General features: G+C 71.5%; 5 protein-coding genes across 8 annotated transcripts; all 5 read left to right on the top strand.

Moving 5' to 3' along the window:
* Positions 1 to 1,020: 1,020 nt before the first annotated feature.
* LOC140644591 (tubulin alpha-1A chain) lies at positions 1,021 to 4,696 on the top strand. Its single transcript, XM_072847587.1, has 4 exons — positions 1,021 to 1,146; positions 2,379 to 2,601; positions 2,705 to 2,853; positions 3,539 to 4,696. The coding sequence occupies exons 1-4, from the start codon at positions 1,144 to 1,146 to the stop codon at positions 4,517 to 4,519; spliced, it is 1,356 nt and encodes a 451-aa protein (XP_072703688.1). The 5' UTR covers positions 1,021 to 1,143; the 3' UTR covers positions 4,520 to 4,696.
* On the top strand, positions 1,091 to 10,928 carry LOC140644592 (tubulin alpha-1B chain). Of its 2 annotated transcripts, none has more exons than XM_072847589.1 (4): positions 1,091 to 1,146; positions 8,347 to 8,569; positions 8,673 to 8,821; positions 9,742 to 10,928. In XM_072847589.1, exons 1-4 carry the CDS (start codon positions 1,144 to 1,146, stop codon positions 10,720 to 10,722), a joined length of 1,356 nt encoding a protein of 451 aa, XP_072703690.1. In that variant the 5' UTR covers positions 1,091 to 1,143; the 3' UTR covers positions 10,723 to 10,928. The 2 variants fall into 2 exon arrangements, with proteins under 2 accessions (XP_072703690.1, XP_072703689.1); XM_072847588.1 differs by lacking the exon at positions 1,091 to 1,146 and adding an exon at positions 7,095 to 7,161.
* Positions 10,929 to 11,545: 617 nt separating this feature from the next.
* LMBR1L (limb development membrane protein 1 like) lies at positions 11,546 to 17,603 on the top strand. Of its 3 annotated transcripts, none has more exons than XM_072847219.1 (17): positions 11,546 to 11,694; positions 13,404 to 13,488; positions 13,806 to 13,842; positions 14,020 to 14,159; positions 14,252 to 14,355; positions 14,427 to 14,553; positions 14,672 to 14,740; positions 14,978 to 15,042; positions 15,174 to 15,249; positions 15,361 to 15,444; positions 15,662 to 15,738; positions 15,823 to 15,900; positions 15,993 to 16,069; positions 16,153 to 16,243; positions 16,531 to 16,597; positions 16,687 to 16,848; positions 16,945 to 17,603. In XM_072847219.1, the coding sequence occupies exons 1-17, from the start codon at positions 11,623 to 11,625 to the stop codon at positions 17,001 to 17,003; spliced, it is 1,470 nt and encodes a 489-aa protein (XP_072703320.1). In that variant the 5' UTR covers positions 11,546 to 11,622; the 3' UTR covers positions 17,004 to 17,603. The 3 variants fall into 3 exon arrangements, with proteins under 3 accessions (XP_072703320.1, XP_072703321.1, XP_072703319.1); XM_072847220.1 differs by having other exon boundaries at positions 15,996 to 16,069; XM_072847218.1 differs by having other exon boundaries at positions 15,996 to 16,069; positions 16,153 to 16,597.
* A 2,037-nt stretch (positions 17,604 to 19,640) lies between these two features.
* On the top strand, positions 19,641 to 23,072 carry DHH (desert hedgehog signaling molecule). Its single transcript, XM_072847076.1, has 3 exons — positions 19,641 to 19,952; positions 21,477 to 21,738; positions 22,405 to 23,072. Exons 1-3 carry the CDS (start codon positions 19,641 to 19,643, stop codon positions 23,070 to 23,072), a joined length of 1,242 nt encoding a protein of 413 aa, XP_072703177.1.
* A 1,290-nt stretch (positions 23,073 to 24,362) lies between these two features.
* RHEBL1 (RHEB like 1) lies at positions 24,363 to 26,386 on the top strand. The gene is given in 9 exon segments (XM_072847248.1): positions 24,363 to 24,414; positions 24,862 to 24,892; positions 24,894 to 24,931; positions 25,137 to 25,204; positions 25,293 to 25,375; positions 25,500 to 25,556; positions 25,628 to 25,675; positions 25,773 to 25,857; positions 25,940 to 26,386. Coding segments are annotated over 9 exon segments (552 nt in total). The 3' UTR covers positions 26,030 to 26,386.
* The last annotated feature ends 785 nt before the right edge of the window (positions 26,387 to 27,171 follow it).

A 27,171-nucleotide genomic window follows, 5' to 3' on the forward strand; every position in this document is an offset into this window, starting at 1 on the left:
CGGGGGACGCGTGGCCCCGTGTCCCGGCTGTGTCCCAACCCCCAGCTGCCACAGAGCAGCTGCCGCCCAGTCCAGGCCCCCCAGCCCCAAAAACCGCACTGGGAGCCACCTCAGGGCTTTGTCCCCCATGTCCCCCCGCTGTCCCTGTCCCCCCCCGGTCCTGCTCGTCCCTGGCTGCCCCGGGGGAAGGCGCTTTCTCCCCTGGTTGGGCCCCCTGGGGCTGGTTTCTGCTGCCCGAGCAGACAAAGAGGCGCTGGAAGGGACGGGGCACGGCCGGGAAAGGGCCAGGCTGCGGCCAGGACAGGCACCGGGCCACGGTGGGGACGGGGGCCAAGACGTGGCTGGGAACCAGGGCACTGGGGCATGGCCAGGCACGGGGACAGTGTCCCTGGGGATGGGGACAGGGGCATGGCCGGGGATGGGGACAGGGGCATGGCCGGGGATGGGGACCAGAGTGTGACCGGGGATGGGGACGACAGCATGGTCGGGGACGGGGACCAGGGTGTGGCTGAGGATGGGGACAGGGGCATAACTAGGAACCAGGGCAGTGGCCGGACAGGGGGACGGTGGCACAAGTGGGGATGGCGACCGGGGCGTGGCTGGGAACAGGGACCAGGGTGCGACCGGGGATGGGGACAGGGCCACGGCTGGGGGACCAGGGCAGTGGCGCACGGCCAGACTGGGGACGGTGGCACAACTGGAGACGGGGACCGGGGCGTGGCCGGGGACAGTGGCTTGGCCAAGAACGGGGACCGGGCCGCGGCGGGGCCACGCCTGGGGACAAGGACGCGGCTGGGGACAGGGACCCGGGCACGGCGGGGCCGGGGACAAGGACATGCCCGAGGCCCAGACGGCGGCGGGCAGGAACCGGCGGCGGGGCCCGGCCCGCCGCAGCCCCCGGGCCCGTGGCCCGTTCCCCCCCCCCCCCCCCGCCCCGCCCGGCCTTTGTCTGCGGCCCCGGGGGGGGCATTACCTCATCCCGCCCCGCGCCAATGGCCGCCGCCGCCGCCCCCCCCGGCCCCGCCGCCCGCCCCGCCCCGCCGTTCCTATAAAGCCCCGCACCGAGCCCCGCGCTCCGCCGCGCCTCTTACATCGACCGCCTCAGCGTCGGGCTGTGAGACCGCCCCGGAGCCGACCGCCGCCATGGTGAGACGGGGGTGCGGGGGGGTCCCCGGTCCCGCTCCCTCTCCCTCTGGTCCCGCCGTTGTCCCCGGGCCCGGCCCGGCCCCGCCCGGGATGGGCCCCGGGGCTGAGCCCGCACCGGGCGTGGCTCCCGTTACACCGGGCAGGAGGGGTAGCCCGGGACCCGGCCCCGAGTGTGGCTCCCGTTAAATGGGGCTGGATGGGTCCCCCCTGCCTTCCTCAGGGCTGAGCACCCCCACCGGGCGTGGCTCCCGTTAAACCGGGCAGGATGGGACCCCCGGGACCGAGCCCCGAGCCCGCACCGGGCATGATGCCCGTTAAACCGAGCAGGAGGGGTCCCTGGGGCCGAGTCCCGAGCCTGCAACGGGTGTGGCTCCCGTTAAAGTGGGCAGGATGGGTCCCCGGTGCTGGTCCCCGAGCCCGCACTGGGCGTGGCTCCCGTTAAACCGGTCAGGATGGGTCCCCGGTGGTGAGCCCTGAGCCCGTACTGGGCGTGGCCCCGGTTTGACGAGGCAGGATCGGGCCTCCCCTTCCCGGTACGGAGCCGCTGTCCCGCACTGGGTGTGGCTCCCGTTAAACCGGGCAGGACAGACCCCCCGTCCCCGTCCCCCCCCCCGGTGCTGAGCACTCAGCCTACACGGACCCCGGTTTAATGGGGCAGAATGGGTCCCCCGGTGTGGGGTGTGGCCCGGGTGCAGTGGGGCAGGATTGGGCCCCCCCAGTCCCCGCACTGGGTGTGACCCGGTTCAATGGGGACCCGAGTGGGCAGGATGAGCCCCTGGTGCTGAGCCCCCCACACACGCCGGGCATTGCTGGGTCTCAACAGGGTGGGTAGGGCAGGATGGGGCCCTCGGCGCTCCCCGTCTTGCCCTGGGTGTGGCCCTGGTCCCTTGGGGCAGGATGAGCCCCCGGTGCTGAGCTCCCCATCCCACAACGGGCAGGGTCCCAGCTCCCTCAGGGGGGCAGGATGGGGACCCCCGGAGCTGAGCACCCCCCTGCACTGGGTGCGGGGGTCCCCCCTGCAGCCCTCGGTGCCTGCCAGGGCCCTGAACAATAGGGTGCGGCTGGGCAGGATCTGGCCCCATCCAGCCCTGGGGACTGGCCCTTCCCAGCTCGGTGCCAGCCCATCCTGGGGACAGCGTCCCCGCGGGGTCCTGGGTGGGCGCTGCAGCTGGGGGGGGACACACAGAGGGGAGCCTGGGAGTGACACGGCCCCACGTCGTCCTGCCCCACAGCGTGAGTGCATCTCCATCCACGTGGGCCAAGCGGGCGTGCAGATCGGCAACGCCTGCTGGGAGCTGTACTGCCTGGAGCACGGCATCCAGCCCGACGGGCAGATGCCCAGCGACAAGACCATCGGCGGGGGGGACGACTCCTTCAACACCTTCTTCAGCGAGACGGGGGCCGGCAAGCACGTGCCGCGGGCCGTCTTCGTGGACCTGGAGCCCACGGTGATCGGTGAGCGCGGGGGGCCGTGGGGCTGCGGGGTGGCCGGTGCGAAGGGGGTGCCCGGTGTTAGTGGGGTGCGGGCGCTAACGGGGCGGGCGGGCTCTCCCCGCAGATGAGGTGCGCACGGGGACGTACCGGCAGCTCTTCCACCCCGAGCAGCTGATCACGGGCAAGGAGGATGCGGCCAACAACTACGCCCGTGGGCACTACACCATCGGGAAGGAGATCATCGACCTGGTCCTCGACCGCATCCGCAAGCTGGTAGGGGCAGGGGGGGCTCGTGGGCGGCGAGCCGAGGACAAAGACTCAGTTCTCGGTCTCGCCCTCCCCTCTGGACTAGCCAAGCTGGGTTTAGATTTAATATATTAATTAATGTTAATCCTGTTCTGCAGCGGCTGCCATTGGCCGGCAGCGGGACGTGGCGCAGCTGGGGTGTTGGAGCTGCTCCACAGCGCCGCAGCCCCCGGGCGCCGGTGGTGCTGAGCTGTGCAATTCCTTCTTTGTTCCCACTTGGCTCTCGCCACGGCCGAGTCCAGCTGCGTGCGGCTGGGGATGAGCGTCCCGGTGACTGCGCAGGCGGTGGCAGCTCCAACCGGCCCCCCCTGCGGCCGTGCTGGGGCTGGTGCTTTGCCCCGCTCCCCAATGCCCAAACCCTGTCCCCAAACCTGTCCCCATCCTGCTGCTGAGCCGGTGGCACCCGGCCCCCCTGTGAGGTGCTTCTGGCCACTCTCCCACCCCGGGGGCCAAGGGGTTTCACTGGGGGATTCACCACTCCCATGAGTCAGTGTCCAACAGATGGGGTCAGGGCCACCCTGTCACCCATCCTGGTGGCTCCTGCTCTGCTGCTGGAAATCCCCCAAAGGTCCTCCTGAAGCCACAGAGAGGAAGGAGCAACTTCTGCTGCTGCCCGGACCAAACATGCCCCCCCTTGTCTCCCCTCTTCCAGGCTGACCAGTGCACGGGGCTGCAGGGCTTCCTGGTCTTCCACAGCTTCGGGGGCGGCACCGGCTCCGGCTTCACCTCCCTGCTCATGGAGCGCCTCTCCGTTGACTACGGCAAGAAGTCCAAGCTGGAGTTCTCCATCTACCCGGCCCCGCAGGTCTCCACGGCCGTGGTGGAGCCCTACAACTCCATCCTCACCACCCACACCACCCTGGAGCACTCCGACTGCGCCTTCATGGTGGACAACGAGGCCATCTACGACATCTGCCGCCGCAACCTGGACATCGAGAGGCCCACCTACACCAACCTCAATAGGTTGATAGGCCAGATCGTGTCCTCCATCACGGCCTCCCTGCGCTTCGATGGGGCCCTGAACGTCGACCTGACGGAGTTCCAGACCAACCTGGTGCCGTACCCCCGCATCCACTTCCCGCTGGCCACCTACGCCCCCGTCATCTCGGCCGAGAAGGCTTACCACGAGCAGCTCTCGGTGGCGGAGATCACCAACGCCTGCTTTGAGCCGGCCAACCAGATGGTGAAATGCGACCCACGGCACGGCAAGTACATGGCGTGCTGCCTGCTGTACCGTGGGGACGTGGTGCCCAAGGATGTCAACGCCGCCATCGCCACCATCAAGACCAAGCGCACCATCCAGTTCGTGGACTGGTGCCCCACTGGTTTCAAGGTGGGCATCAACTACCAGCCGCCCACGGTGGTGCCCGGGGGGGACCTGGCCAAGGTGCAGCGCGCCGTGTGCATGCTGAGCAACACCACGGCCATCGCCGAGGCCTGGGCCCGCCTGGACCACAAGTTTGACCTGATGTACGCCAAGCGGGCGTTCGTGCACTGGTACGTGGGGGAGGGCATGGAGGAGGGGGAGTTCTCGGAGGCCCGGGAGGACATGGCCGCCCTGGAGAAGGATTACGAGGAGGTGGGGGTGGATTCAGTGGAAGGGGAGGGAGAGGAAGAAGGGGAGGAATACTAAACTCTCACAAGGGTGCTGCTCTTACAGGGAACATAACCTAGTTGAAGACCCCCGAGGGTCTGTAGCAGTGTGTGTGCCGCGGTCTGTCCTGTTCAATGGTCTGTGCTTCAGTGGAAAAGTCTTACAGACCCACCCGTCCTCTCCCGTGGGTCTGAATAAAAAGCATTCCCTGTCTTACCACCCGGCTCTGGTGTCTTCACTCCGTGCTGCGCTGTCCCTCCCTGGGTTTGGACGCTGTCCCCGACAGCCTGTGGCTCGGCCCCGGGATCCCCGGCTGCACCCGGGGTTTCCAGCCTGGTCCCTGAGTGTGTGCCTGGGGTCGGGCTGAGCCCAGCACCCCCCAGCCCCCCCAGCCCTGTGCTCCCCAGACTGGTCCTCCCTCCCCATCCTGCTGCTGGGCTGCCCCCCATGTGTGCCCCCCGCCCTGTGCCCTGCCTCTGTAGCAGGGCGTTGGGTTTTCTTAGGACCAAGTGAGCACATGGGGTGGTTTAACTCTTCCTGGGGGGCTAGGGATCTCTGGACCCCCCCCTCCAGTTTGGCAGAATCGGGGGGGGTGGGGGCTCTGCTGCCTGCTGTGCCTGGGCAGGGGCTGTGTTGTCTCAGGGGGTCCCAGTTGGTTGGGGGGGGGGGTGTCCTGCTCCCCACCATGGGTGGGAGCACTGGGGCTGCAGGCCCTCAGTCCCCAGGGGGCTGAGAGTGGCCCCTTCGTCCTGCTGGGTGTCCGGGAGGGAGGGGGCTCCCCCTGCTCTGCCCCCCCCATCCGTGGTGTGTCCTGAAGTCCTTCTGTCCCCTCCCGCAGTGAAGAAGAGTGGCCCTGGCTGTGCAGGTCCTGGCAGCCCCGGTCACTGGGAGGGGGAGATGGGGCACTCCCCCCCCCCCCCCCCCAGCTCTGCCTGGGTACGAGGGGGGGAGCCAGGCCCCACTCTCCCCCCCCCACCATTGCTGCTGGCTCATGGCTCCAGTCATGAATAAATAATAAAGGGGAAGGTGAATGCGGAATGAAACTCGAGTGGGTGCTGCAGTGAGGGGCAGGGTGTGGTGGGGGGGTGACACGCCCCAGGACTCCCCCCCCCAGGACCCCGCAGCCCCTGGGGCCACCGTGCCAGAAGTGCCAGCTCCTGGCAGGGTGACGATGAGCGGGGCTGGGAACGGCTTCTTCCCCCGGCCAGGGTCGGCCACCATGTTGGTGTCACTGGGAGCCGAGCTGGCCCCAAGTGCCAGCTGGGACCCCCACACCGAGGTCGGCCGTGGGAGCCCGATGTGGCCGGGGGGAGAAGACCCCTTCCTGGGGGGGGAGAAAACCCCTTCCCGGCGGGAGCGGAGGTGCCGGGGCGGCCATGCGGCAGCCCGGCGAGGCAAATGGCGGGGAGCCACGTCACCCGCTGCAATGCAGCTGCGGCGGATGCCGCCGCGCCAGCCCCAGCCCTGCGCACCCCAGGGTGGCCCTGGCGTGGGGTGGTCCTGGCGTGGGGTGGCCCCGGGGGGAGACAGAGGGGGCCCTGGCAGCGCATGGCGGCGTGTGGTGCCGAAGGGGCCGCTGGGTTGTCCGCAAAGCTTTCGGCAAAACAGGAAGGCGGATTATTGGGAGCAAATAGCTGCGGGGATTAGATGGGGGCTGGGGCCGGCCCCCGGCTCCCCCCGGCTCCCCCCGGCCCCCCGCGCCGGGCACCCCGCGGCCTCACAGCCGGGCAGGGAGCTGCACCGAGCAAAGGCACCCGGGAGGGGGGCTACGGTGGGACCCCAGCGCATCCCCCCCCATTTTATGGGCATTATGGGCATTGCAGTGGTGCCTGCAGCGGGCGAGGGGGAGTGGGGGGCCGGGGCCCCGCCTGGGGAGGGGGTCCTGTGCTGCGGACACGGCTGAGACAAAGCCCACTGCGGGTGTGCCCCCCCAGTGCAGATGCAGCAGGGTCCCGGTGCCCCCCCATCGCGGCAGGATTCAGGGCTGTGGGGGCCACCAGCAGATGGGCTGGGGGGGGGCCCCGAGGGGTGCAGATGGGCCGGGGGTGTTGCGGGGGGCCTCTCCAGGCTGCAGATGGGCTGGGAGGGGCCCCTGGGGTGCAGATGGGCCGGTGCGGGGGGTGGTGCAGATGGGCCGGGGGCGCGGCGGGGGTGTCCGGCCGGAGAAGCCGATTAACGGCCCCGGGACATGGGGGGTCTCCGGGCGCGGCAGCATGTGCCGCCCCCATGTCGCAGTTTTCCTCTGCAGCGGAGCCGCACCGGGCGGGGGAGGCGGGGGGGGGGCGGGAGCGGCCGTGCCCCCCCCTCCACTCCGCAGCAAACGCAGGGAGGGGGGGGCTGAGGACCGCGGGGGGGGTGTCAAGCCCCCCGGTGCCCCCCCCGTGTGTGGGACCCTTCGCAAGCCCCGGGCGAGCGCTGCACCCCTTTGGGGGGGGGGGGGCCCCCCAAGCCCCGCAGCGCCCGCCCGGCAGCGGGGGGGGGAGGAGGCGGAGCGCGCCACGCGTCGCAGCCAATCCGCGGTGGTGAGCGCGTCGATGGGCGGGTGCGGAGGCCAATAGGGGTGTGGGGCGGGGCGCCCGGCCCGCCCCCGGGCCGGTATATAGGGGTGCCCGGGGCGGCTGCAGCCTGGTACTTGCGTCGATTCCTTGCTTGTCGGGACGAGTAACCGTGCTGCAGCCATGGTGAGGGGGACTGCAAAATGGGGGGCTGGGAAACGGGGGCGGGGGAGGAGGAAGAGCTGGAGGGCGAGGGGATTGGGGGGAACGGGCGGGGGGGACAGGGATGGGGGCATACGGTAGAGCGGGGACTGGGGGTGACAGGGAGGGCAGAGCAGGGACTGGGGGTCGGAGAGGGAAGCAGAGAGGGGGCTGGGGGGCAGAACGGGGGGAGAGCAAAAGCTGGGAGGGGCAGAGCAGGGGCTGGGGGGGGCAGAGCATGGGCTGGGGGTGCCGCCCTTGCCGGGGGGGGCACAGCCCACCTGGGGGGCCAGCACGTGGGCCGGATAGCCCCCCACCCCACCCCCGGTGGGGGCGGGGCTCTGTGCCGCTTTTGGCGCCCAGCCCCGACCGTTACCGTTCCCGCGCGGGGGAAGGCGCGGGACGGGGGTAGAGCCCCGCCCCCGCCCCGACGTCACCAACTCCCCCCAATCCAGCCCTAAACCCCCAATCTCACGCACCCCCCGTGACGGGGGCAGAGGGTCCCTGCTGCCGCCCCCCGCCCCCGTCCCCCTGTGCTCCTGGCACCCACTCGAGTCCAACCCCTTGGGGCTCATCCTGCTCCGCGGCTCCTGGGGGAGCCCACACGGCTCCCCCCCCCCAAATCCGGGGCTTCCCCCCCCCCGGCGGGAGGAATGCGTGGGAGCAGGTGGTGCGGCGCAGGGTGCGGCCGGGAATGTGCCGGACCCGCGGGGGAGGGGACACGGAGGGGACAGAGGGACCCCAGGGGAGGGGGTGACGCCATCGGGCCCCCCCCGGTGGTTTTGGGTCAGCTGGTGCCGTCGTGTCCCCGCTGCCGCGCTGCGTGCTTCCTCCTCCTCTTCCTCCTCATCCTGAGCGCAGCCTCGCCCTGCCCGTGCTGTGGGGCTGCAAAATGTCCTCCCTGGGCGCCATTTGGAGGCCTGATGCGGGGTGGGCTGACCCCCAGGACCCCCAGGGCTGTGCCACATGGTGGCTCCAGTCTGTCCCCAAACACGTGTCGTCCCCCCTGCCTCTCCCCCGGGGCAAGCTCGGCTCCTGGGCTGCCCTGCGCTGCTCAGCCGGAGGTTTGGGATGGCACCGAGTTGGCTCCGGGCAGTTGAGCCGGGGCGCAACCGGTGTTAGGGTGGGGGTGCCCCCAGCTGAGCCCGAGCCCCCCCTGTGCCCCCCCAGCGCGAGTGCATCTCCATCCACGTGGGCCAAGCGGGCGTGCAGATCGGCAACGCCTGCTGGGAGCTGTACTGCCTGGAGCACGGCATCCAGCCCGACGGGCAGATGCCCAGCGACAAGACCATCGGCGGGGGGGACGACTCCTTCAACACCTTCTTCAGCGAGACGGGGGCCGGCAAGCACGTGCCGCGGGCCGTCTTCGTGGACCTGGAGCCCACGGTGATCGGTGAGCGCGGGGGGCCGTGGGGCTGCGGGGTGGCCGGTGCGAAGGGGGTGCCCGGTGTTAGTGGGGTGCGGGCGCTAACGGGTCGGGCGGGCTCTCCCCGCAGACGAGGTGCGCACGGGGACGTACCGGCAGCTCTTCCACCCCGAGCAGCTGATCACGGGCAAGGAGGATGCGGCCAACAACTACGCCCGTGGGCACTACACCATCGGGAAGGAGATCATCGACCTGGTCCTCGACCGCATCCGCAAGCTGGTGGGTATAAACCCCAGGTGGTGCCGGTGCCGCCGCAGCCGGTGGAGAAAGGGAAACCTTCTGGTGTGACCTGGGTGGCAACAAGGAGCCGGGCTGTGCCTGCAGGGTCTGGGTGATTTTGTGGTTCTTGACACCCTGCATCAGGTCGGGGCACCCTGTGGGGTCTGGATCCCGTGAGTGGAGATCAGGATCAGCCCCTTCCCCTCCCCACAGGCTGAATCCCCTTCCTCAGGACCCTGCAAACCCACTGCGGCCGCAAGCCCAGGACATGCACCCTGAGGGTGGAGTGTGCCTGGGGGTGAGATGGGGCTTGGGGGCAGGCTGCCTCACTTCTGCCCTTGAGAAAACCTTATTTCACCCCTTTTTTTAGGGTCATGTGAGGTTTCTCCTTGATCTGGACTCTGATCCTTCTTGACCAAGTGCTTATGAGCAGCTGTGCCGAGTGTTTAACTCGTGCTGGGGCCGCTCATGCCCCGGGAGGGGGGTGCTGGTGCCCGGCAGCCCTCGATGGCTGCCAGCCTCCTGCCCAGGCAGTGGCCCTGTGATGGTGGCTCTGGATGCCCCAACATGCTCCTGTGAAGGACCATGGGTTTCCCCTTCCCCAAAGCAGACCGCCTGGGTTGTGCTGGGCGCAGGCGCTGCAAGGGCTGGCCCCTGTAGCAGAAAGGAGCCGAGCGTCCCCCGGTCCCCGTGGGAAGGGGCCCCTTTCCCAAGGCAGGTCGTGCCGATGCACAGGGTGCTGTGGCTGGAAGCGGCGCTGGGGCACTCGGGCAGGTGCCTGTCCCTGCCTGCGTCCCCGAGACAAGAGCCCCAAAGGTCTTAGATCCTGGGGTGAATATTTGCCTTCCTGTGCAACTCGGTAGCAGCTTAAACTCATAATTACTGACAGATTGGTCTTGTTTTCTCTTCCCCTCTTCCAGGCTGACCAGTGCACGGGGCTGCAGGGCTTCCTGGTCTTCCACAGCTTCGGGGGCGGCACCGGCTCCGGCTTCACCTCCCTGCTCATGGAGCGCCTCTCCGTCGACTACGGCAAGAAGTCCAAGCTGGAGTTCTCCATCTACCCGGCCCCGCAGGTCTCCACGGCCGTGGTGGAGCCCTACAACTCCATCCTCACCACCCACACCACCCTGGAGCACTCCGACTGCGCCTTCATGGTGGACAACGAGGCCATCTACGACATCTGCCGCCGCAACCTGGACATCGAGAGGCCCACCTACACCAACCTCAACCGCCTCATCAGCCAGATCGTGTCCTCCATCACGGCCTCCCTGCGCTTCGATGGGGCCCTGAACGTCGACCTGACGGAGTTCCAGACCAACCTGGTGCCGTACCCCCGCATCCACTTCCCGCTGGCCACCTACGCCCCCGTCATCTCGGCCGAGAAGGCTTACCACGAGCAGCTCTCGGTGGCAGAGATCACCAACGCCTGCTTTGAGCCGGCCAACCAGATGGTGAAATGCGACCCACGGCACGGCAAGTACATGGCGTGCTGCCTGCTGTACCGCGGGGACGTGGTGCCCAAGGATGTCAACGCCGCCATCGCCACCATCAAGACCAAGCGCAGCATCCAGTTTGTGGACTGGTGCCCCACTGGTTTCAAGGTGGGCATCAACTACCAGCCGCCCACGGTGGTGCCCGGGGGGGACCTGGCCAAGGTGCAGCGCGCCGTGTGCATGCTGAGCAACACCACGGCCATCGCCGAGGCCTGGGCCCGCCTGGACCACAAGTTTGACCTGATGTACGCCAAGCGGGCGTTCGTGCACTGGTACGTGGGGGAGGGCATGGAGGAGGGGGAGTTCTCGGAGGCCCGGGAGGACATGGCCGCCCTGGAGAAGGATTACGAGGAGGTGGGGGTGGATTCAGTGGAAGGGGAGGGAGAGGAGGAAGGGGAGGAATACTAAACGCTGGGTTCCTTCTGTCGCTGTAGCATGTCCACAAAATGTCTGCTTCAAACACTTCGGCTTTCTCGTGCACTGGGTGGGGTTCGGCCCCGTGGGCCCGGCTGGAGGGACGCGCTGCTCTGGCTGGGCTCGTGCTCTCTCCGACGTGATCGTGTCGGTTTTCCATGTGTCTGTACCATGTCTGTGAATAAAAGGCTTTAAGAGAAGCTGCCACGGTGTCGGATACAAACCCTCTGTGTCAGCGCCTGCAGCTCGCCGGCCGCCTGGCCCGGGCCCATGGGAACAGACTGTCCCTATTGTCTGTGCCCAGTGAGGCGGCGGGGGATGGCAGCGCTTCTGCCACCCCTTCCCCTGCTCCTCCGTTCCCGCGGAGGGGGTGAAGCCCCCCCCCCCCCGGGTGCTACGCGGTGGGGGATCTGCCAGGGCACCCTGGGTGATGCTGCCTGGGCTGGAGCTGCCTTAGGTGCCCCCAGCAGTGGGGCAGCCTGGCCCTGCCCCCCTCGGGGATTAACCCCCCCCCCCGGGGATTAGTCCTGTTCCGGGGATTAGTCCTGTCCCAGCTCCTAATCCCGCCTGCGGCCCGCCCGGGGGAGGAGGGGGCTGCGCCGCGGCTGCTCCCCCCCGTGGGAGCGGCGGCAGGGCCCCCTCAGCCTATCGGAGCGCCCCGCGCCGCCCTCGACCAATGAGCCGTGCTTCATTCACCGCCCAGGGCCAATGGGGAGGAGGAGGCGGGGCTTGGTGCGGCTCTTTCAGCCCGTGGCGGCGCGGATACATTGTAGCCAGTACCGGACGCGAGGGGCGGGGCCGAGGCGGGAGGGGCGGGGCCACGCGGCTCGGTGCTTCCCCGCGGCAGCACCGGCCCCGCAGCACCGGCCCCGGCCCGGCCATGCTGGCCGCAGCATGGCCCCTGTGGAGCAGGACGCGCTGGCCGTGCGGCAGCAGCTTTTCCACGAGAGAGTCCGCGAGTGCATCGTGAGTGCGGGGGGCCCGCGGCCGCGGTGAGGGGCGGCGGGCGGGGGAAGGGTCCCGGTGTGGCGGGGAGCCGTGGGTCGGGGCTGGCAGTCCGCAAGCCTCCCGGGAGGGTCGGGTTCCCCGGCGGCAGCTCTGGGGTCCGGCCGCCGCTGTGCCCCACGCCCGGCCCTTATCGGTGCCAGAGCCGCGGCGGGCGGCCGTGCTCCCCGCAGATAGCGGCGGGTTCCCGGGGCTGAGCCGGGCCGAGCCCCGGGCGCGACCCCTCTGCCCGCTCCGGCCCCGCCGCCGCCCAGCGTCTGCGCTGTCCCGGCTGCCCCCCCGCAGCACTGGGGTCCCGCCGTGCCGGAGCCCCGGGGCTGGGCCCCCCCTGCCCCAACCGGGAGCCCCTGGGCGAGCGAGAGGGCCGGGGGTGCCGGGGTGCGGCGGTGGCAGAGCCGGGCCAGACCCGTGCCAGGCTCCTGGCTCTGTCCCTGCCCCCAGGCCAGCAGCTCTCCCCAGGGCGCTCCGTGTCAGCGGGAAGGGGCCCCGCAAAGCCCCCCAGGCCGTGGGCACCTAACGGGTGCCTACGGAGGGAGGCAGCTGGGTCTGCTCCTCTGGTCCCGCTCTGCTGGCCAGGGCACCCGCTGCCACGGGCTCAGGGATGGGGACGACCCAGGCGTCCTGGTCCTGGCGTCTCCCGAGGGCCCTCCGGGACGCTGCGTGCAGGGCGGCCAAGCGGGCTGTGACCCGCAGTGGCGGGGTGGCCCTGCCACGGCCCAATTTGGTGCCTGCGGGGAGGAGCTGGTGGCCAGAGCCTGACATCGCTGCCCTGGAGCTCCTCAGACCTTCACCCCGACCTGTCCTGGGGGGCCGCATCTCACCCAGGGGCTCCTGGCTCAGCACGGCCAGCGTGGAGCTCGCTCGGCCTGACTTCAGTGAGTGCGGGAGGTGTTGGGGGTCCCCCGGCCAGGCAGAGCTTTGGGCTGCGGTGTACAGCCCATGACAGGAGGGGACCTGCGGCCTGAGACCCTTCCCTGGGCGGAAGCAGGAAGGGGAGGACCTGCTGGGCACTGCCTCTCCGGGGGTCCGGAGCTGGGCCGGCTCCCAGGGCTCTCTGCCACCCCACCCGGCAGATTCCGAGGACCCCCGCCCAGCCGAGCCCCCCGGGCCGGGCAGGAGGGAGGTGCCGCGGCTGCTCCATTCCGCCTGTGCCAAGGTGGCGGGTTTGGGCGACCTTTCCCCATCCTGCCGCGTACCCAGCGGGATGAAAGGTCGCTGTGTTCCTCGAACGTCGCCTGCTCCGGCCGGACCTCGGCGTGCCGGCGGGGGTGGGAGGGACGCCACAGCTGGCCTTGGCGCCCGGCTCAAGGCTGTTCCCACAGCTCTGCCGGGCGCTGGTGCCAGCGGCGCGAGGGCTGCGGGCTCAGGCAGCGCTGGGGCAGGACGGGTGTCCCACGGCTGACCCAGAGCTGCCGGGTGGGCTCTCCCCATGGTCTCAGCCCCTCTGGCCCCCCCCGGGTGCTGTGGCAGCTTGTGAGCACCCATGGGTGAGCCCTGGGTGCAGCCCCCATGCACGGGCAGGGCCGAGCACACGTGTGGGGTGTAACCAGGGCCAGGAGTGGAAAAACAAATAGGGTGGAGCTGATGGGCCCTGGGGCCGGTGGCATCGCCCGGGGTGGGAGCACTGCCCTCCGGGCCTGCCTGTGCTGCCCGCGCTCCTCTGCCTGCAGATCTGCACCCTGCTCTTCGCCAGCCTCTACATCCTTTGCCACTTCATCATAACCCACTTCAAGAAGCACACGGACTTCACGGCAGGTAGGAGGGCGGGAGCTGCCGGAGCCGGGAAGCTGTTGGCGGCCACGTTCAGCCTCCCCAGGGCTCGTTCCTCCATCGCTTTCTGCCTCCCCCGGGAGCTCAGGTCCTGCGCAGCCTGGGTTGCTGTGGCATCGGTCGCTGCGGAGCACCTCTGCGGCTGCCACGGGAGGGGAGCGGAGCCCAAATCCCCTGGGAGTGTTTCTGTAGCATTTGGAGCGGGGGAAGGTTTGGGAGCGGGCAGGGGAGCAGGCAGGGAGCGATGCTCCGGGCAGCCCTGCCTCCCCCAGCCCCGTTGGTTTGGGTTTTTTGCCCCACAGTTCACGATGACGAGGATGCTGCTGTCAACAGGATTGCGTAAGTTCCTGCCCGTCCCGCTCCCTGCCTGCGGGATGCTCGGCCACTTCCTCTCCCTGCCCAGCCGGGATGCCGGATCCCCCCAGCCCGCAGGGGCCGGTGACCCTGGGGGCCGTGGCCGGGCTGTGATGCCTGCGGGGGCCCAGACACGGTGCCGGAGCTGATGCTCGTCCGCAGGCTGGGGCTGTGCACCTTCACCCTGGCCGTGGCGCTGGGCGCCGTCCTCCTGCTGCCCTTCTCCATCATCAGCAATGAGGTGCTGCTCTCCTTCCCCCAGAACTACTACATCCAGTGGCTGAACGGGTCTCTCGTCCATGGTGGGTGCGTGGGGCGGCCCCAGGGTGCCCCGAGGGCTATGGGTCAGGATTGCTCTCCCGGGAGCTCACCCCACACTGTCCCCCCCCTCCAGGCCTCTGGAACTTGGTCTTCCTCTTCTCCAATCTATCCCTTGTCTTCCTCATGCCCTTCGCCTACTTCTTCACCGAGTCCGAGGGCTTTGCGGGATCCAAGAAGGTAGGTGGCCCTGCGGGTGTCTCCCCCCCCGTACCCCCATCTCCAGCTCCTCACTAACCCCACTCCCGCAGGGCATCATGGCCAGGGTGTACGAGACGTCGGTGGTGCTGCTGCTGCTGACGCTGCTGGTGCTGGGCATGGTCTGGGTGGCCTCTGCCATCCTCGGCAACGACGCAGCCAGCCGCCAGTCGCTCTACGGTGGGTGCTGCTGGGGAGCCCTGGGGCTCTCCCAGCTCTGGCCGGGCAGGGTCAGGCCGCGTGCTGAAGGGGAGGAGGGATGCCCGGTGCCACTGGCCTGACCCTGCCGTCTCCGCAGACCTCTGGGAATACTACCTGCCCTACCTCTACTCCTGCATCTCGCTCTTCGGTGTACTGCTTCTGCTGTGTGAGTCGTGGGACGTTCCCCCGAGGTGCCCCGGCCCCGGTGGCCCATCCTGCGCTGGGTGCGGGCCCCCCGGGGTGCCCGGCTGGGAGCAGGGGCTGCTCCCTGCAAATGGTGCTGGGGTCTGGAGGGGTCACAGTGCAGGGCTGAGCCCCCAGTCCCTATCCAGGACCCTTCTGGGGGCGAGGGGAGGGGTAGGATGCTGGGGGACCCCCTGCTCAGCCTCTCCTCCCGCCGCAGTGTGCACCCCCTTCGGCCTCTCCACCATGTTCACCGTCACAGGGAAGCTGCTGGTGAAACCCCGGGTAAGGTGTCCCCCCCCCAAGTCCCGCTGCCCCAGCCTGGGGCCTTGCTGTCCCCGGGGCTGCCCTCTGGGCATGGGGGGCCATTCACCCCCCCGCCGCCGGCCGCTCATGGGCTCCTCACCCATCCCCAGCTCCTGGAAGACCTGGACGAGCAGCTGAGCTGCACAAGGCTCGAGGAAGCCGCTGTGTCCCGCAGGATCTCCTCTGGTGGGTGCCCGGCACGGCCACTGGCTGGGAAGGGGGGGCTTGGGACCCCTCTGCCCCACCACATGGGAGCCCTCAGCCCCCACGAGCCCCTCGGCATCTCCTCCCTGGCAGGCAAATCTTCCTGCTGGCTGAACTTGAACGTGGAGCTGCTGCGGGAGCAGTTCTTCGCCATCCGGAGCAAGAGGCGGAAGCTGGGTAAGGAGCCTGGGGGGGGGCAAGCCCAGGATGCCTGGGTTCTCTCCAGCTTGGCACTGGGAGCACTGGTTCCCTGGGAGCCTGTGCCCCATGGAGGGTATGAAATGGGGTGGGGGCTGTAACCCCCTGTCCTGACACCTCAGGACACCCCTCAGTCTCCTGCCCTGGGGTGGGGGTTCGTGCTCCCCTCTCACCCGGGCACGTCCCCTCCCCGCAGAGCTGCGGTACCGAGCGTCGCCCTGGCAGAGGAACCTGGGCTACCCCCTGGCCATGCTGGGCCTCCTGGCGCTGACGGTGAGTGGCCCTGGGCTCCGGGGGGAGCTGGGGCTCGTCCCCATCCCCTCCCGGACGCCCTCACCCCCTCCCTGCTCCTCCCAGGGCATCTCTGTGCTCATCGTCTGCTTCCACGTCCTGGAGCTGCTGCTGGATGATGCCGCGATGCCACGGGGCATCCAGGTACCCAGGCGGGGGGACAGGGGACAGCGAGGAGTCGTGTCCCACGCTGGCCTGGGGACCGCTCCCCTCCAACATGCCTCCTCCTCTCCCAGCAGGACGCGTCCCTGGGCCAGGTCTCCTTCTCCATCTTTGGTTCCTTCGGAGCTGCCCTGCAAGTCGTCCTCATCTTGTATCCTTCAGGCAGGCACTCGTGTCCCCAGCGCTGTCCCCAGGGCCATCCCACCCCGTTCTCCTCCTTAACGCCCCTCCCAGCTACCTGATGGTCTCCTCCGTCGTGGGCTTCTACAGCTCCCCCCTCTTCACCCGGCTGCTCCCCGAGCGGCAGGACACCCCCCTCACCAAGGTGGGAGCACCATGCTGGGGCTGGGGGGGTTCCGGACCCCCCTCGGGGTGCAGGACCCCCGGTCCCCGCAGTGCACGGTTGTGCGTGTCCCTGTGCACTGTGCGGTGTCCCCACGCGAGGGCACCACGCGTCCCCCTGCCTCCCGCTGCCTCGGGCACAGCCCCGGGCGCAGGCAGGGGCCTGGTGGGTCTCCGGCACTGGGGAGCCCCTTCCCCAGCCCGGGGGGGGGGGCAGGCCCTACGGCAGCGCTGCCCCCCCCCCCCAAACGCTCCTTCCTCTCCCCCCAGATCATCGGGAACTGCGTCTCCTTGCTGGTGCTCAGCTCGGCCCTGCCCGTCTTCTCCAGGACGCTGGGTGAGCCCCTGGGGGGGCCAGGGTGACCCCGGGACTGGGGTGACCCCAGGACTGGGGTACCCTGACCAGGCCCCCCCCCTCCCCCGCAGGGATCACCCGTTTCGATCTCCTGGGGGACTTTGGCCGCTTCAACTGGCTGGGGAACTTCTACATCGTCTTCCTCTACAACATGGGCTTTGCGGGGCTCACCACCCTGTGCCTGGTGAAGAGGGTCTCCTGGGCCGTCCAGGCCGAGCTCATCCGCGCCTTCGGTGAGGACAGGGCCGTGGGGACGCGGGGACACGGGGACGGGCGCTGCGGTGTGTCGTGTGTCCCCCCCCCGGCTCTCACGCTCTCCCTCTGCCCAGGTCTGCACAAGCTGCCGCTGCCCGTGGCGCGCTCCCGGCCACCCAGCAAGCCCTGCTAGGGCTGGGGGACAGGGACGTGGCCCCCCACACCGCGGTGGCCCCCAGGACGGCCACCAGCTGCAGAGCCATCCCCGACGGCGCCTGGTGCTTCAGGGACGTCAGAGCCCGCCAGGGAGAGCTGAGACCCCACGGAGGCGGGGGGGTCCCTGCCCCCCCCGCTCTATCTCAGCCTGTTGTGCTACTGAGCCTTGGCCTTGAGCCATGTCCCCGTCGCACGGCACGGGGTCCCCCAGGGGCTGCGCTGGCTGCGGCCCCCCCACCCCATTTACATACCTCGTGTAAGAGCAGCTGGGCCCCCCCCTCCTGCCCGGTGCTGCCCTGGCCGCTCCCTGGCGTGCGGTTGGGTTTTAAATGTCCCCCCACCCCGGGGACTGTCCTGACGCTACGGTGGGGGCCCCGTGCCCCCCTGCCCAGTCACTCCACACCCCATCCCTGTGTCACCCTGGGGCTGCCGGGGGACACTGGTTGTCCCCCACCCCGAGTGGGGTCCCCAAAGGCGGAGCAGGGCTGAAGGGTCCCGGGGAGCTGGGGACGAGCTTCCCCCCCCCCGGCAGCTTGGTGTGACGAATCTGTCGGGTCTCTGTTACCACAGAACTTGTTCGGAGCAATAAACAAAGTTTCTTTTTTATATAAAAATACCTGAATCTGGGGGGGGTTGTTCCCCCTGAGGGCAGGGCTGAGTGTGGGGGAGCAGGGGCGGCTCCCTGCCCGTGGGGGTCCAAGTCCTGCCCCCCCCGCCCCCGGGGGCCATAATTAACCCTCTTCCCGGCTGGGGCTAACGAGCTTCTTCCAGGAAGGGCCGAAGGTGAGGGCAGCTCCCTGCCCAGGACTGCGGGACCCCGGGGGTGTCGGGGGGCACTGGGCTGCTTCAGGGGGGTCACTGGGCTGCTTCGGGGGTGGGGGAGGGCTGAGCTGCCCCCAGCGAGGAGCACGGGGGGCTCCGGCCCCTGTACTCCTTGGGGAGGGGGGATCATGCGGCCGGAGCGGAAACTGCCCCGGGAATCGGCCCCCACCCATCCTGCCCCGGCTGGGGCCGAGCCAGGCTGCCCCCATAGCAGGGGTGGGGGCCCGGGCCCCCTCGCCCCCGGCCGGGGCCGTGCAGGAAGCGCAGGAAGCCTGGTTTATATTGCAGGAAATGAGGCCATCGGTGCCCGCGATTTCCCCGCGACCTGCTCCCCTCCCAGTCACCCTGGGCTGGCACCGGGGCTGCGGGGGGGCCGCGGGGGGCCGCCCCCCCCCCCCATCCGCTCCCAAGCCCCCACCGCCCCGCTGCTGCCTCCTGCCCTCGCCGGCGCCCTCGGCACCCTTGGGTGCTTCGCCGAGAGCTCTGGGGGTGCGGGGGGGGGGGGCCCGGCCTCGGCCCCGGGGGGACCCCCGTCCCGGGGGTGCCCTGTTCCCATGGGTGCCCCTGTCCCCGGGCGACCCCAGTCCCAGCCCCGGGGGTGCCCCGGTCCCGGGGGGAGCCCGGTCCCGGGGGTGCGCCGGTCCCGGGGCGCGGAGGGGCCGTCCGGGGCAGGGCAGCGCGGCGGGGCCCCGGCGGGGGCGGCCCCGGGGGATGTGGCCGCCGCTGCCGCCGCTCCCGGGGGCCGGGTCCGAGGCGGGGCCCGGCGGGGCTGCCCAGGGCCGGAGCCGAGCGGCCGCAGGTGGGGGCAGCCCGGCCGGGGCGGCTGCGGGCAGCGCACGGTGCCGACCGGCACCCAGGGGAGCCGGTACCGGGGGCTGGGCCAGGAGCGGGTACCGGTACCGGGGGCTGGGCCAGGAGCGGGTACCGGTACCGGGGGTCGGACCGAACAGGGGGGAGCGGGGTAGTGCCAGGAACGGGGTCCCGGGAGCGGGGCTGGGCCAGGGGACGGAGCAGGTGCCGGTACTGGCGGCGCAGCGTTAGGATAACGGGTGTCCCCGGTGCCAGAGGCAGCGGTAGGAGAAGAGGTGCCGGGACCGGGGCCGGCGCCAGGAGAGGGGGTCCCCGGTCCCGAGAGCCGGTGACAGGAGAGGGGAGAGGTCCCGGGACCAGGAGCGCGGCGTTAGGACCGGGATAAGGGGGATCCCGGTGCCGGAGCGCGGTGCCGGGAGCGGGCAGAGGAGCCGGTACCGGAGCGCAGGGCTCAGACGGGGAGGGGGGGCGGGATCGGGGCGCGGGGTCAGGTTCCCGTGCCGGTCCCGGGGCAGCGGCAGGAGCCGGGTGCCCGGTGCCGGTCCCGGGGCAGTGCCCGGAGCGGAGTGCCGGTGCCCGGTGCCCGGTGCCGGGACGCAGCGGTGAGAGGGCTTTCCCCCAGGCTCGGGCTGGGTCGGGGGCTCCCCGGGGCCGGGGTGCAGCGCCAGGCGAGGGGGTGCCGGGCCCGTGGGCGCGGAGCCGGCGCCGGGGGGGCCGTCTCGGTGCCCGGGCGCCGCGCTCCGAGTGGGTGGCGGCACCGGCGGGGGGGTGGGAGTGGGGGGGTCACTCGTCCCGGGCGGCCGCGGATCCCGCAGCGGCGACGGGGCCGTGGGTGTGAGAAGGAAACGGCGCCGACCCGCCCCTGGCACCGCGACCCTCTAAAAGCCCCGGGGCCGCCGCACCGGGACCATGCCCGCCCCGGCCGCCCGTGCCCCCGGCGACTGAGCGGGGCCCGCGGAGGCAGCGGGGGCCGGCGGCCGGGATGCCCCGGCGGAGCCCGCTCGCCCTCGGCCTGCTCGGCCTCGCCGCCTGCCTGCTGGCCGCGCCGGCGCTGGGCTGCGGCCCGGGCCGGGGCCCGGTGGGGCGGCGGCGGCTGGGGCGGCGGCAGCTCTCGCCGCTGCTCTACAAGCAGTTCGTGCCCAACGTGCCCGAGCAGACGCTGGGGGCGAGCGGGAAGGCGGAGGGCAAAGTGCTGCGGGGCTCGGAGCGCTTCAGGGACCTGGTGCCCAACTACAACCCCGACATCATCTTCAAGGACGAGGAGAACACGGGGGCGGACCGGCTCATGACCGAGGTGGGGGCTGCGCCCGGCCCGGCCCGGCCTCGCTCCCGGGGGCGCGGGGACGTGGGACCGGCGGGGGCGGGGGGGAGCGCAGCGACCCTCCCCGGGAGGCACCGACCCTCCCCGGGGCGGACGGACCCTCCCCGGGCGGCACCGACCCCCCCCGGGGCGCAGGGTACCCCCCCCGGACCGCACGGAGCCTCTCCCCGGTCCCCGGCCCCCGGCCCTTGGCGGCGGCGCGGCAGCACCGGAGCCCCGGGACGGGGCGGTCGCGCCGCGTTGGGCGTTAAGGACCCGCCGTCGGGGATTAACGGGGCGAGGGCGGCCCGGGGTCCGGCCGCCGCGCCGGGGGCACGGGGTACCGGCGGGTCCGCTCCCCCAGCGCCCCCGCGCCCCGGCCCCGGGGCGGTGCCGGCGGAGGGGGGGTCAGCGGGGAGGGGGCGGCCCCGGCCCCCGTCTGCCGGGGGTGATCCGGGGCGGCCGGAGCCCGGGAAGCGCCGCGCCCCGCCGGGATGCTCACGGTTGCCATGGCGAGGGGCGGCTCCGCGGTCGCCATGGCGACGGGGGATGCTGCGAGTGGTCCAGGCGGCGCCGGCGGCTCCCGCGGGCCGGGACGGCGGGGCCCGGCGGGGCCGCGGGAGCGGAGCCGGCCCGGGGTGCGGGCGGCTGAAAGGGCCCTTTGTGGCCGTGCCGGCATTCCCGGGGCCTGAGGTCAGCGCCGGGCTGGAAGGCGCCTATTGTCGCCGGGCCGGGCCGGGCCGGGCCGGGCACATTCCTGCCCCCCCGCCGCTGCCGCCCCCCCGGCCGGGCCGCCCCGGGCCCGCGCTCCGCACTCCCGCCCCCGCGGCCCCGCGCTCCCGGGAGCGGCTTTGTCGCGCGGGGCGGGGGGACACACCACGACCTCACCGGCTGCTGGGGAGGGGGACACCGGGGAGAGCTCCGAGCCCTGCACCCCACGTTGGTGCTGCCGCTGCTGGTGGGTGAGGGACCCCGGAGCCGCCTGGGACCCCCCGCCACCGCCCTCGGCTCTGGGCACCGGAGGCCGGACCCCCCCTGCCCCCCCCGGCCCTGCTCCCCACTCTCCCCTGCCGGGCAGGCACGGAGCCCCCCACGGTGCCGCCCCGGGACTTGGGTCTGGTTCAGGGTCGGCTGCGCCCCCAGCTCTACCCCACGGCCCCCCCGCCCGGTTAATCAGTCACCGCCGTGGCCGTGGGGAAGGTGACACCGTCCCGGTCCCGGTCCCCTGCCCGTTCTGCCCGGCTGCCCGCGCTGGGGAGCGGCTGCACCACGGGACCCCGGGGCACGTTAACGTTCAACCCATGCCCAGCCGGGGGGGGCAGCTCGGCCGTGCCCCTCTCTACGCCCAGGGGGGACACCCCCTCTGCCCCCCAGCAGCAGCCTCTTCGGGCTCCCTCCAAGCCCTGTGCAGGCCCAGCATCCGTCTGTCCGTCTGCGTGCAGGACCCCCTGGGGAGGGGACAAGGTGCTGTGGTGGGGCCGGGGGTGACGCCACTGATGGTGTGTCCCCCCCCGCCAGCGCTGCAAGGAGCGGGTGAACTCGTTGGCCATCGCGGTGATGAACATGTGGCCGGGGGTGAAGCTGCGGGTGACGGAGGGCTGGGACGAGGACGGGCATCACCTCCCCGACTCGCTGCACTACGAGGGCCGGGCGCTGGACATCACCACCTCCGACCGCGACCGCCACAAGTACGGCATGCTGGCACGCCTGGCCGTGGAGGCCGGCTTCGACTGGGTCTACTACGAGTCCAAGGCGCACATCCACGTCTCCGTCAAAGCAGGTACCACGTGGGGGGGGCTGCTGCCAGGGCGGGGGGCTGCTGTACCCTTACGGGCACCCCAGCCTGCAGCCCCGCAGCCCCCTCTGCTCCTCCTTGGCATCCCGGATCCGCACGGGATGCAGCCCTGCTCCGGCCGGTGTCCGGCCCCAGCCGGTTCAGCCCGTGTCTGGCCCCAGCCCAGCTCCCCCCAGCCTTTCCGGCCACCAGATTGGCAAAAAACCACACTTCCCCCCCCCCCCAATTTTGCCCGGCCGGAGCCACCCTCGCGGTTCAGCTCCCGGTGCGAGGCACAGCGAGGGTTGTTAAGCCGGGCCGGACGGCCGCAGCCCAGCCCATGGCCCCCAGCCCCGCGGCTGCTCCGGCCAGCAGCCCCCGTCCAGAAGTGACAATCGACAGAAAGTGAAAGTGGCCGTAAATGTCACCGTCCCCAGCCCCGAACAAAGGGCGTCAGTGCGGGGTGGACAAAGGGGCCCTGCAGCGCCCGGCCTCCCCAGGAGCCGCACGCAGGAACCGGGGGGGGGCTTCGGAAAATACCCGCTTTGTTCCGGGGGCGGTTTGGGGGCCCGGGGGGGCGGCTCCGCCCAGGGCCGTTTCCCCTCTGGAGGTGGTGGCCGGTGGAGGTGGCCAGCAGGGACAGGGGACCCACGGCTTTCTCCATCCGCCCAGATAACTCGCTGGCTGTCCGCACTGGCGGCTGCTTCCCCGGCCACGCCACCGTGACGCTGCGGAGCGGCGAGCGCCGGGGCCTGGCCGACCTGCGCCGGGGCGACTGGGTGCTGGGTGCGGAGCCGGGCGGGCGCCTGGTGCCCACCGAGGTGCTGCTCTTCCTCGACCGCGACCTGGGCCAACGCGCCTCCTTCGTGGCCATCGAGACGGCCAGCCCGGCACGCCGGCTGCTCCTCACCCCGTCCCACCTGGTCTTCGCAGCCCGTGGGGCGGCCAACGGCACGGCCGCCTTCCTGCCCGTCTTCGCCCGCCGCGTGCGACCGGGTGACGCGGTGCTGGCCCACGGGGCCGGTGGGCAGGGGCTGCGCCCCGCGCGGGTGCTGCGGGTCTCACGGGAGGACGGCGTGGGGGTCTTCGCCCCCCTCACCTCCCACGGGACCCTGCTGGTCAACGGGGTGCTGGCATCCTGCTACGCCGTCCTGGAGAGCCACCGCTGGGCCCACCGCGCCTTCGCCCCCCTCCGCCTCTTCCACGGGCTCCTCTCGCTGCTGCCCGCCCGCGCCGAGGCAGGCAACGGGACGGTGCCGGAGGTGGGCATGCACTGGTACTCCCGCCTGCTCTACCGGCTGGCCGGGGGCGTGCTGGGCCACGAGGCCCTGCAGGCGTAGGGGTCCCCGGCCTCCCGAGTCGCCGCACTGCAGATCATGCCGCACACTGGAAGCGGGGGGCTCCAGCCCTGGACCCCCCTTGGACCGGCGGGTGCTGGGGAGGAGGGACGGGGGCACCCCCAGCCCCACGGGGAGGTCTGGGTGCCTCTTGGCTCAGCGCTGTCCAAGGGTGCAGGGTGGTGGGGACGGGGCCCTGGGATGGGGTGTCGTGGGGTGGCCCAGGGACCTGGGCTCAGCCCCCTCCCGTGTCCCGGAGCCCCCCCCGCAGCACTGCCTGGCCGGGTCCCTGCGCCCCGGACCCCCGCACGCTCCCCCTGTATTTATTGCTTTATTAACGGCTGCGGCTGGGGCCGGGGTTGCTGCCTGTCGAGCCGAGGCCGGGCACCACCGGACCCTGCCCCGGGGCCAAATCCAGCCCAAGGCGGGGGGGTGCCAAATCACCCCAACACCGAGCATCCGGCAGCAGTTCCTGCCCGTCCCCCAGCTCTGGGTCTGTCCCTCCGTCACCCGCGGTGTCCCTGTCCCCGTCCCCAGGCAGCTCAGTGCTGCAGGGCGGCTGGATGGGGTGTCTTGCCGTGGGCACGGGCACCCTGTGCCGGGCCCGGCTCTAACCGCGCTAACCGCTAACCCGCCCTGCTTGAGAGTTTTATTTTTCTATTTATAAATGGTAATATAAATGTCCCCCGCGCCTGCCCGCCCCGGCAGCGGGGCCCGCCCCGCAGGGCAGGGGGCCAGCCTGCTTTTAACCACTTCTGTTTAAAAAGGAAAAAAAAAGAAATACTACTATTTAATTGTTTGGATAAATAAAGAGACTCTATGGCCCCGGTGGAGCCGTGGCTGGGCCGGGGGGGGCTGGGGTCGGGCATCCGCGGGGGGCCGGGGCATCCCCGGGGGCTGGGGTCCCTGGGGCTGGGGAGGCCAGGGTGGGGATCTCGGGGGCAGGAGGTGGGTGCGGGTGGTCCCGGGGTCCCTGGGCCGGGGCGGGGGGCAGGAGGCGGGCACCGCCCCCCCGCTCAGGTGTGTGGCCACCACGTGGCCCCAGCCGTTCCCTCCGTTTTCATGAATGGAACCTCGGCACTCAGCGCGCCTGCGCGGCCGCCGCGCCCCGCCCCCGCCACCTCCTCGTGGCCAATGGGAGCGGGCGGGCGGGCGGTGTTGTGGTCACGTGGGGCCGCCGGTGTAGTGGCGGCGGTACCGCCCCCCCCGCCGCGGCGGGGGGTTTATAGCGCCGCGGGCCGCGCCCGCCCGCGCCGCCTCCCTCCCCACGCCCCCCCCCCCGCGGCGTGGGCCATGCCGCTGGTGCGGCACCGCAAAGTGCTCATCCTCGGGTACCGCGCCGTGGGTCAGTGCGGGGGGGCTCGCGGGAGGGCGGCGTGGGAAGGGGCTGTGCCCTCTGCCCCATGCGGCTCGGGGGGGGGGAGGGTCCTGCGCGGGGTGGTGCGTGGGCACGGGGCTGCCCCACAAGGCGCTGCCGGGGCAGAGGGTGCAGCGGGGGTGGGCCGGGGGGGGGGGGAAGGCTGTGTCGGGCCCCTCGTGGGTGCCTCCCGCTGCCGTGGGCTCAGAGCACGGCGGGTTTCCACCTCAGGTGGGGGCTGTGGGGCAGTGCTCAGCCTGGGCACCCACCCCGGGAGCCCCCGTCACCCCGGGGCCGTGTCCCCTGGAACCCCCCGGGAGGAGGTGGCGAGCGCAGGGGCAGTGAGATGGTTCCCTTCCCTCGGTCGGGCTCCTTCCCCCGCCCCGGGGTGATGCTGGGACCCCGGCCCCCAGCCCTGCGCTTTCCCCCCCCCAGGCAAAACCTCTCTGGCCCACCAGTTCGTGGAGGAAGTTCGTGGAGTGCTATGAGCCCACGGTGGAGAGCAGTAAGTTGGGGGGGGGCTGCCTGCCTGGGGTCCCCCTTCCTGCTGGGGCCACGGGTGATGAGGCTTCTGGGCTGTGCCCCCAAGCCTTGTGCTGGGGGTGCCAGGGGTGGAGGCACCCCCGGAGTGGGGTGGAGGGGAGGCTGGTCTCTGGGGGGGGGGTGCAGGGGTCCCGGGCAGCCCCCTTAACCCGTTGCCACCTCCACAGCCTACAACAAGATGGTGGTGGTGGGGAAGGACGAGTTCCAGCTCCAGCTGGTGGACACGGCTGGGCAGGTAACGCTGGGGGGGGGTCGGGGGGGGGGGGGGGCGAGGGGCTGCTGGCCCCAGAGCCGCCCCTGGCACCGACCCTGCCCTCCCCCAGGACGAGTACACCATCCTGCCCCACTCCTTCGTCATCGGCATCCACGGCTACGTCCTGGTGTACTCGGTGACGTCCCTGCGGAGGTGAGGGACCCAGCCACCCTCCCTGCCGGGCTGTCCCCGCGCCCTCGGGGCTGGGGCTGGGTCCCCTCTGGGTGGGGGGGACCCCAGTGGGGGGCAGTGCCCGGAGCTCCCCTTCTCCCCGCAGCTTCCAGGTGGTGAAGACCCTTCACAACAAGCTGTACGAGAGCCGGGGGAAGACGCGGTAGGTGCTGTCCCTCCCGGGGAGGGGGGTGCCCGGGCGGGACCGGGCCCTCACCCTCCCCATGCCCGCAGCATGCCCGTGGTGCTGGTGGGGAACAAGGCGGACCTGTCCCTGCAGAGGTAAGGAGGGCTCTGGGGGTCCCGTCCCCTCCCGCTGTCCCATCCCGCACCCCCCCCACCGAGGACCCATCCTGCCTGGCTTCTGCTGTGTCTCCAGCCGGGAGGTGAAGACGGATGAAGGGAAGAAGCTGGCGGAATCGTGGGGTGCCATCTTCCTCGAGTCCTCGGCCAAGGAGAGCCAGGTCTGGGGCAGGGTGACGAACCCCGCCTGGGGCTGGGAGCGGGGTCCCCGGGGTGCTGGGGCTGACGTCCCCTCCTCCCCAGGTGACCCAGGGGATCTTCACGAAGATCATCGAGGAGATCGACCGGGTGGACAACTCCTACGGCAGATCGACCGGCTGCCGCCTGATGTGAGCCCTGCCCGGGGCAGACTGCCGGGACGGGGCAGACCTCCCGTGAGGCCTTCCCCTGGACCGCGGCGGTGGCTTCGGGGGGTCCGGGGCCACCTGGTCCCACTGTTGTACCGAACCCTTCACTTTGCACAAGGCTGTGGGGCTCACGAGGGGCTGGGAGCGGGGCGGGGGTCCCGTCCCAGCCGGGGAGCACCCCCTGCTCGTAGCTGCTGTCCCCCCACACGCACAAGGACACGCTGGGGCCGTTTCCCCGCCGGCCGTGGGGAGCCGGGGCTGAATGCGGGTGTTGTTCCCGGCGCGGGGCCGCGGTCCGGCTGTGCCGCGCTGGCAGCTGCCGCTCGTGGGAGTCGGGGCTGCGGGGCTGGAACAATTAAACGTTGTTTTGTCAGCGAACCCCCTCGGAGCCCAGGCCGGGGCTGGGGGGGCTGCTCCTGCCCCGGAGGGGGGGGGGGGGAAGGTGAGGCAGCACGTGGGGATCCCCCAGCTTGGGGGTCCCCCCCCCAACCCCGAATGCACCGTGGGGCAGAGCCCCCCTCCCGCCATGGGGCTGAGCACCCTGGGGCCGTCCCTGGGACCCTGGGGGGCTCTGCAGCCCCGTCCCCCCCGGAGAGCCGCAGCCTGGGGGAGCGTGGCAGGGCTCTGCAGTGCCGGGGTGCCCGGCCTGGCTGCGGTTCCCCGTGTGGCTTATCTCCACCCAGGCAGACTAATTACTGCTAATTACCCAATTACGCTGTTAGAGAGGAGCAGGGAGCTGCTGAGGAGGGAAGTGGGGTGTTGGGGTGCAGGGGGGCTGCTCTGTGCCCCCATGGTCAGTGTTGGGATGGAGAGGGGGTGCTGGGGCCGGGGTGTTGCAGCCCGGGGGCTGGGGGGGGGTCTGTGCCCCCAGACCTCCCCCCCCCGACCTCCGGGTCTGGGGGCTCGGGCTCCCGGGGGGGGGGGGGCCCTTTGCCCACCCCGTACCCGTTCTTGGGGTCCCCCCGGGGCTGTCCTGTCCCTGCCGGGGGTCCTGGGGCGGGGGTCCCTGGCTGTGACCGAGGGGAGCCGGGGCCGCTGTTCCCTGCCGGAGCGAGGCCCCCGGGCTGCCCCGCAGGGTCCCGGTCGGGCGGCAGACGGCGGCCGGGCTGATCCGGGGCCGGGGAGCGG

This window comes from Ciconia boyciana, chromosome 27 (assembly GCF_034638445.1).
Source record: "Ciconia boyciana chromosome 27, ASM3463844v1, whole genome shotgun sequence".
Lineage (NCBI taxonomy): Eukaryota > Metazoa > Chordata > Aves > Ciconiiformes > Ciconiidae > Ciconia > Ciconia boyciana.

What these genes read in the sequence shown, in the direction of transcription:
- LOC140644591 (XM_072847587.1), top strand. An exon ending in CCTGGAGCCCACGGTGATCG is followed by an intron (nt 2,602 to 2,704) that starts GTGAGCGCGGGG and finishes CTCTCCCCGCAG; the next exon opens with ATGAGGTGCGCACGGGGACG. An exon ending in TCGACCGCATCCGCAAGCTG is followed by an intron (nt 2,854 to 3,538) that starts GTAGGGGCAGGG and finishes CCCCTCTTCCAG; the next exon opens with GCTGACCAGTGCACGGGGCT.
- LOC140644592 (XM_072847589.1), top strand. An exon ending in CCTGGAGCCCACGGTGATCG is followed by an intron (nt 8,570 to 8,672) that starts GTGAGCGCGGGG and finishes CTCTCCCCGCAG; the next exon opens with ACGAGGTGCGCACGGGGACG. An exon ending in TCGACCGCATCCGCAAGCTG is followed by an intron (nt 8,822 to 9,741) that starts GTGGGTATAAAC and finishes CCCCTCTTCCAG; the next exon opens with GCTGACCAGTGCACGGGGCT.
- LMBR1L (XM_072847218.1), top strand. Translation starts at nt 11,623, where the DNA reads ATGGCCCCTGTGGAGCAGGACGCGCTGGCCGTGCGGCAGCAGCTTTTC. An exon ending in GAACGGGTCTCTCGTCCATG is followed by an intron (nt 14,160 to 14,251) that starts GTGGGTGCGTGG and finishes CCCCCCCTCCAG; the next exon opens with GCCTCTGGAACTTGGTCTTC. An exon ending in GCTTTGCGGGATCCAAGAAG is followed by an intron (nt 14,356 to 14,426) that starts GTAGGTGGCCCT and finishes CCACTCCCGCAG; the next exon opens with GGCATCATGGCCAGGGTGTA.
- DHH (XM_072847076.1), top strand. Translation starts at nt 19,641, where the DNA reads ATGCCCCGGCGGAGCCCGCTCGCCCTCGGCCTGCTCGGCCTCGCCGCC. An exon ending in CGGACCGGCTCATGACCGAG is followed by an intron (nt 19,953 to 21,476) that starts GTGGGGGCTGCG and finishes CCCCCCCGCCAG; the next exon opens with CGCTGCAAGGAGCGGGTGAA. An exon ending in CCACGTCTCCGTCAAAGCAG is followed by an intron (nt 21,739 to 22,404) that starts GTACCACGTGGG and finishes CCATCCGCCCAG; the next exon opens with ATAACTCGCTGGCTGTCCGC.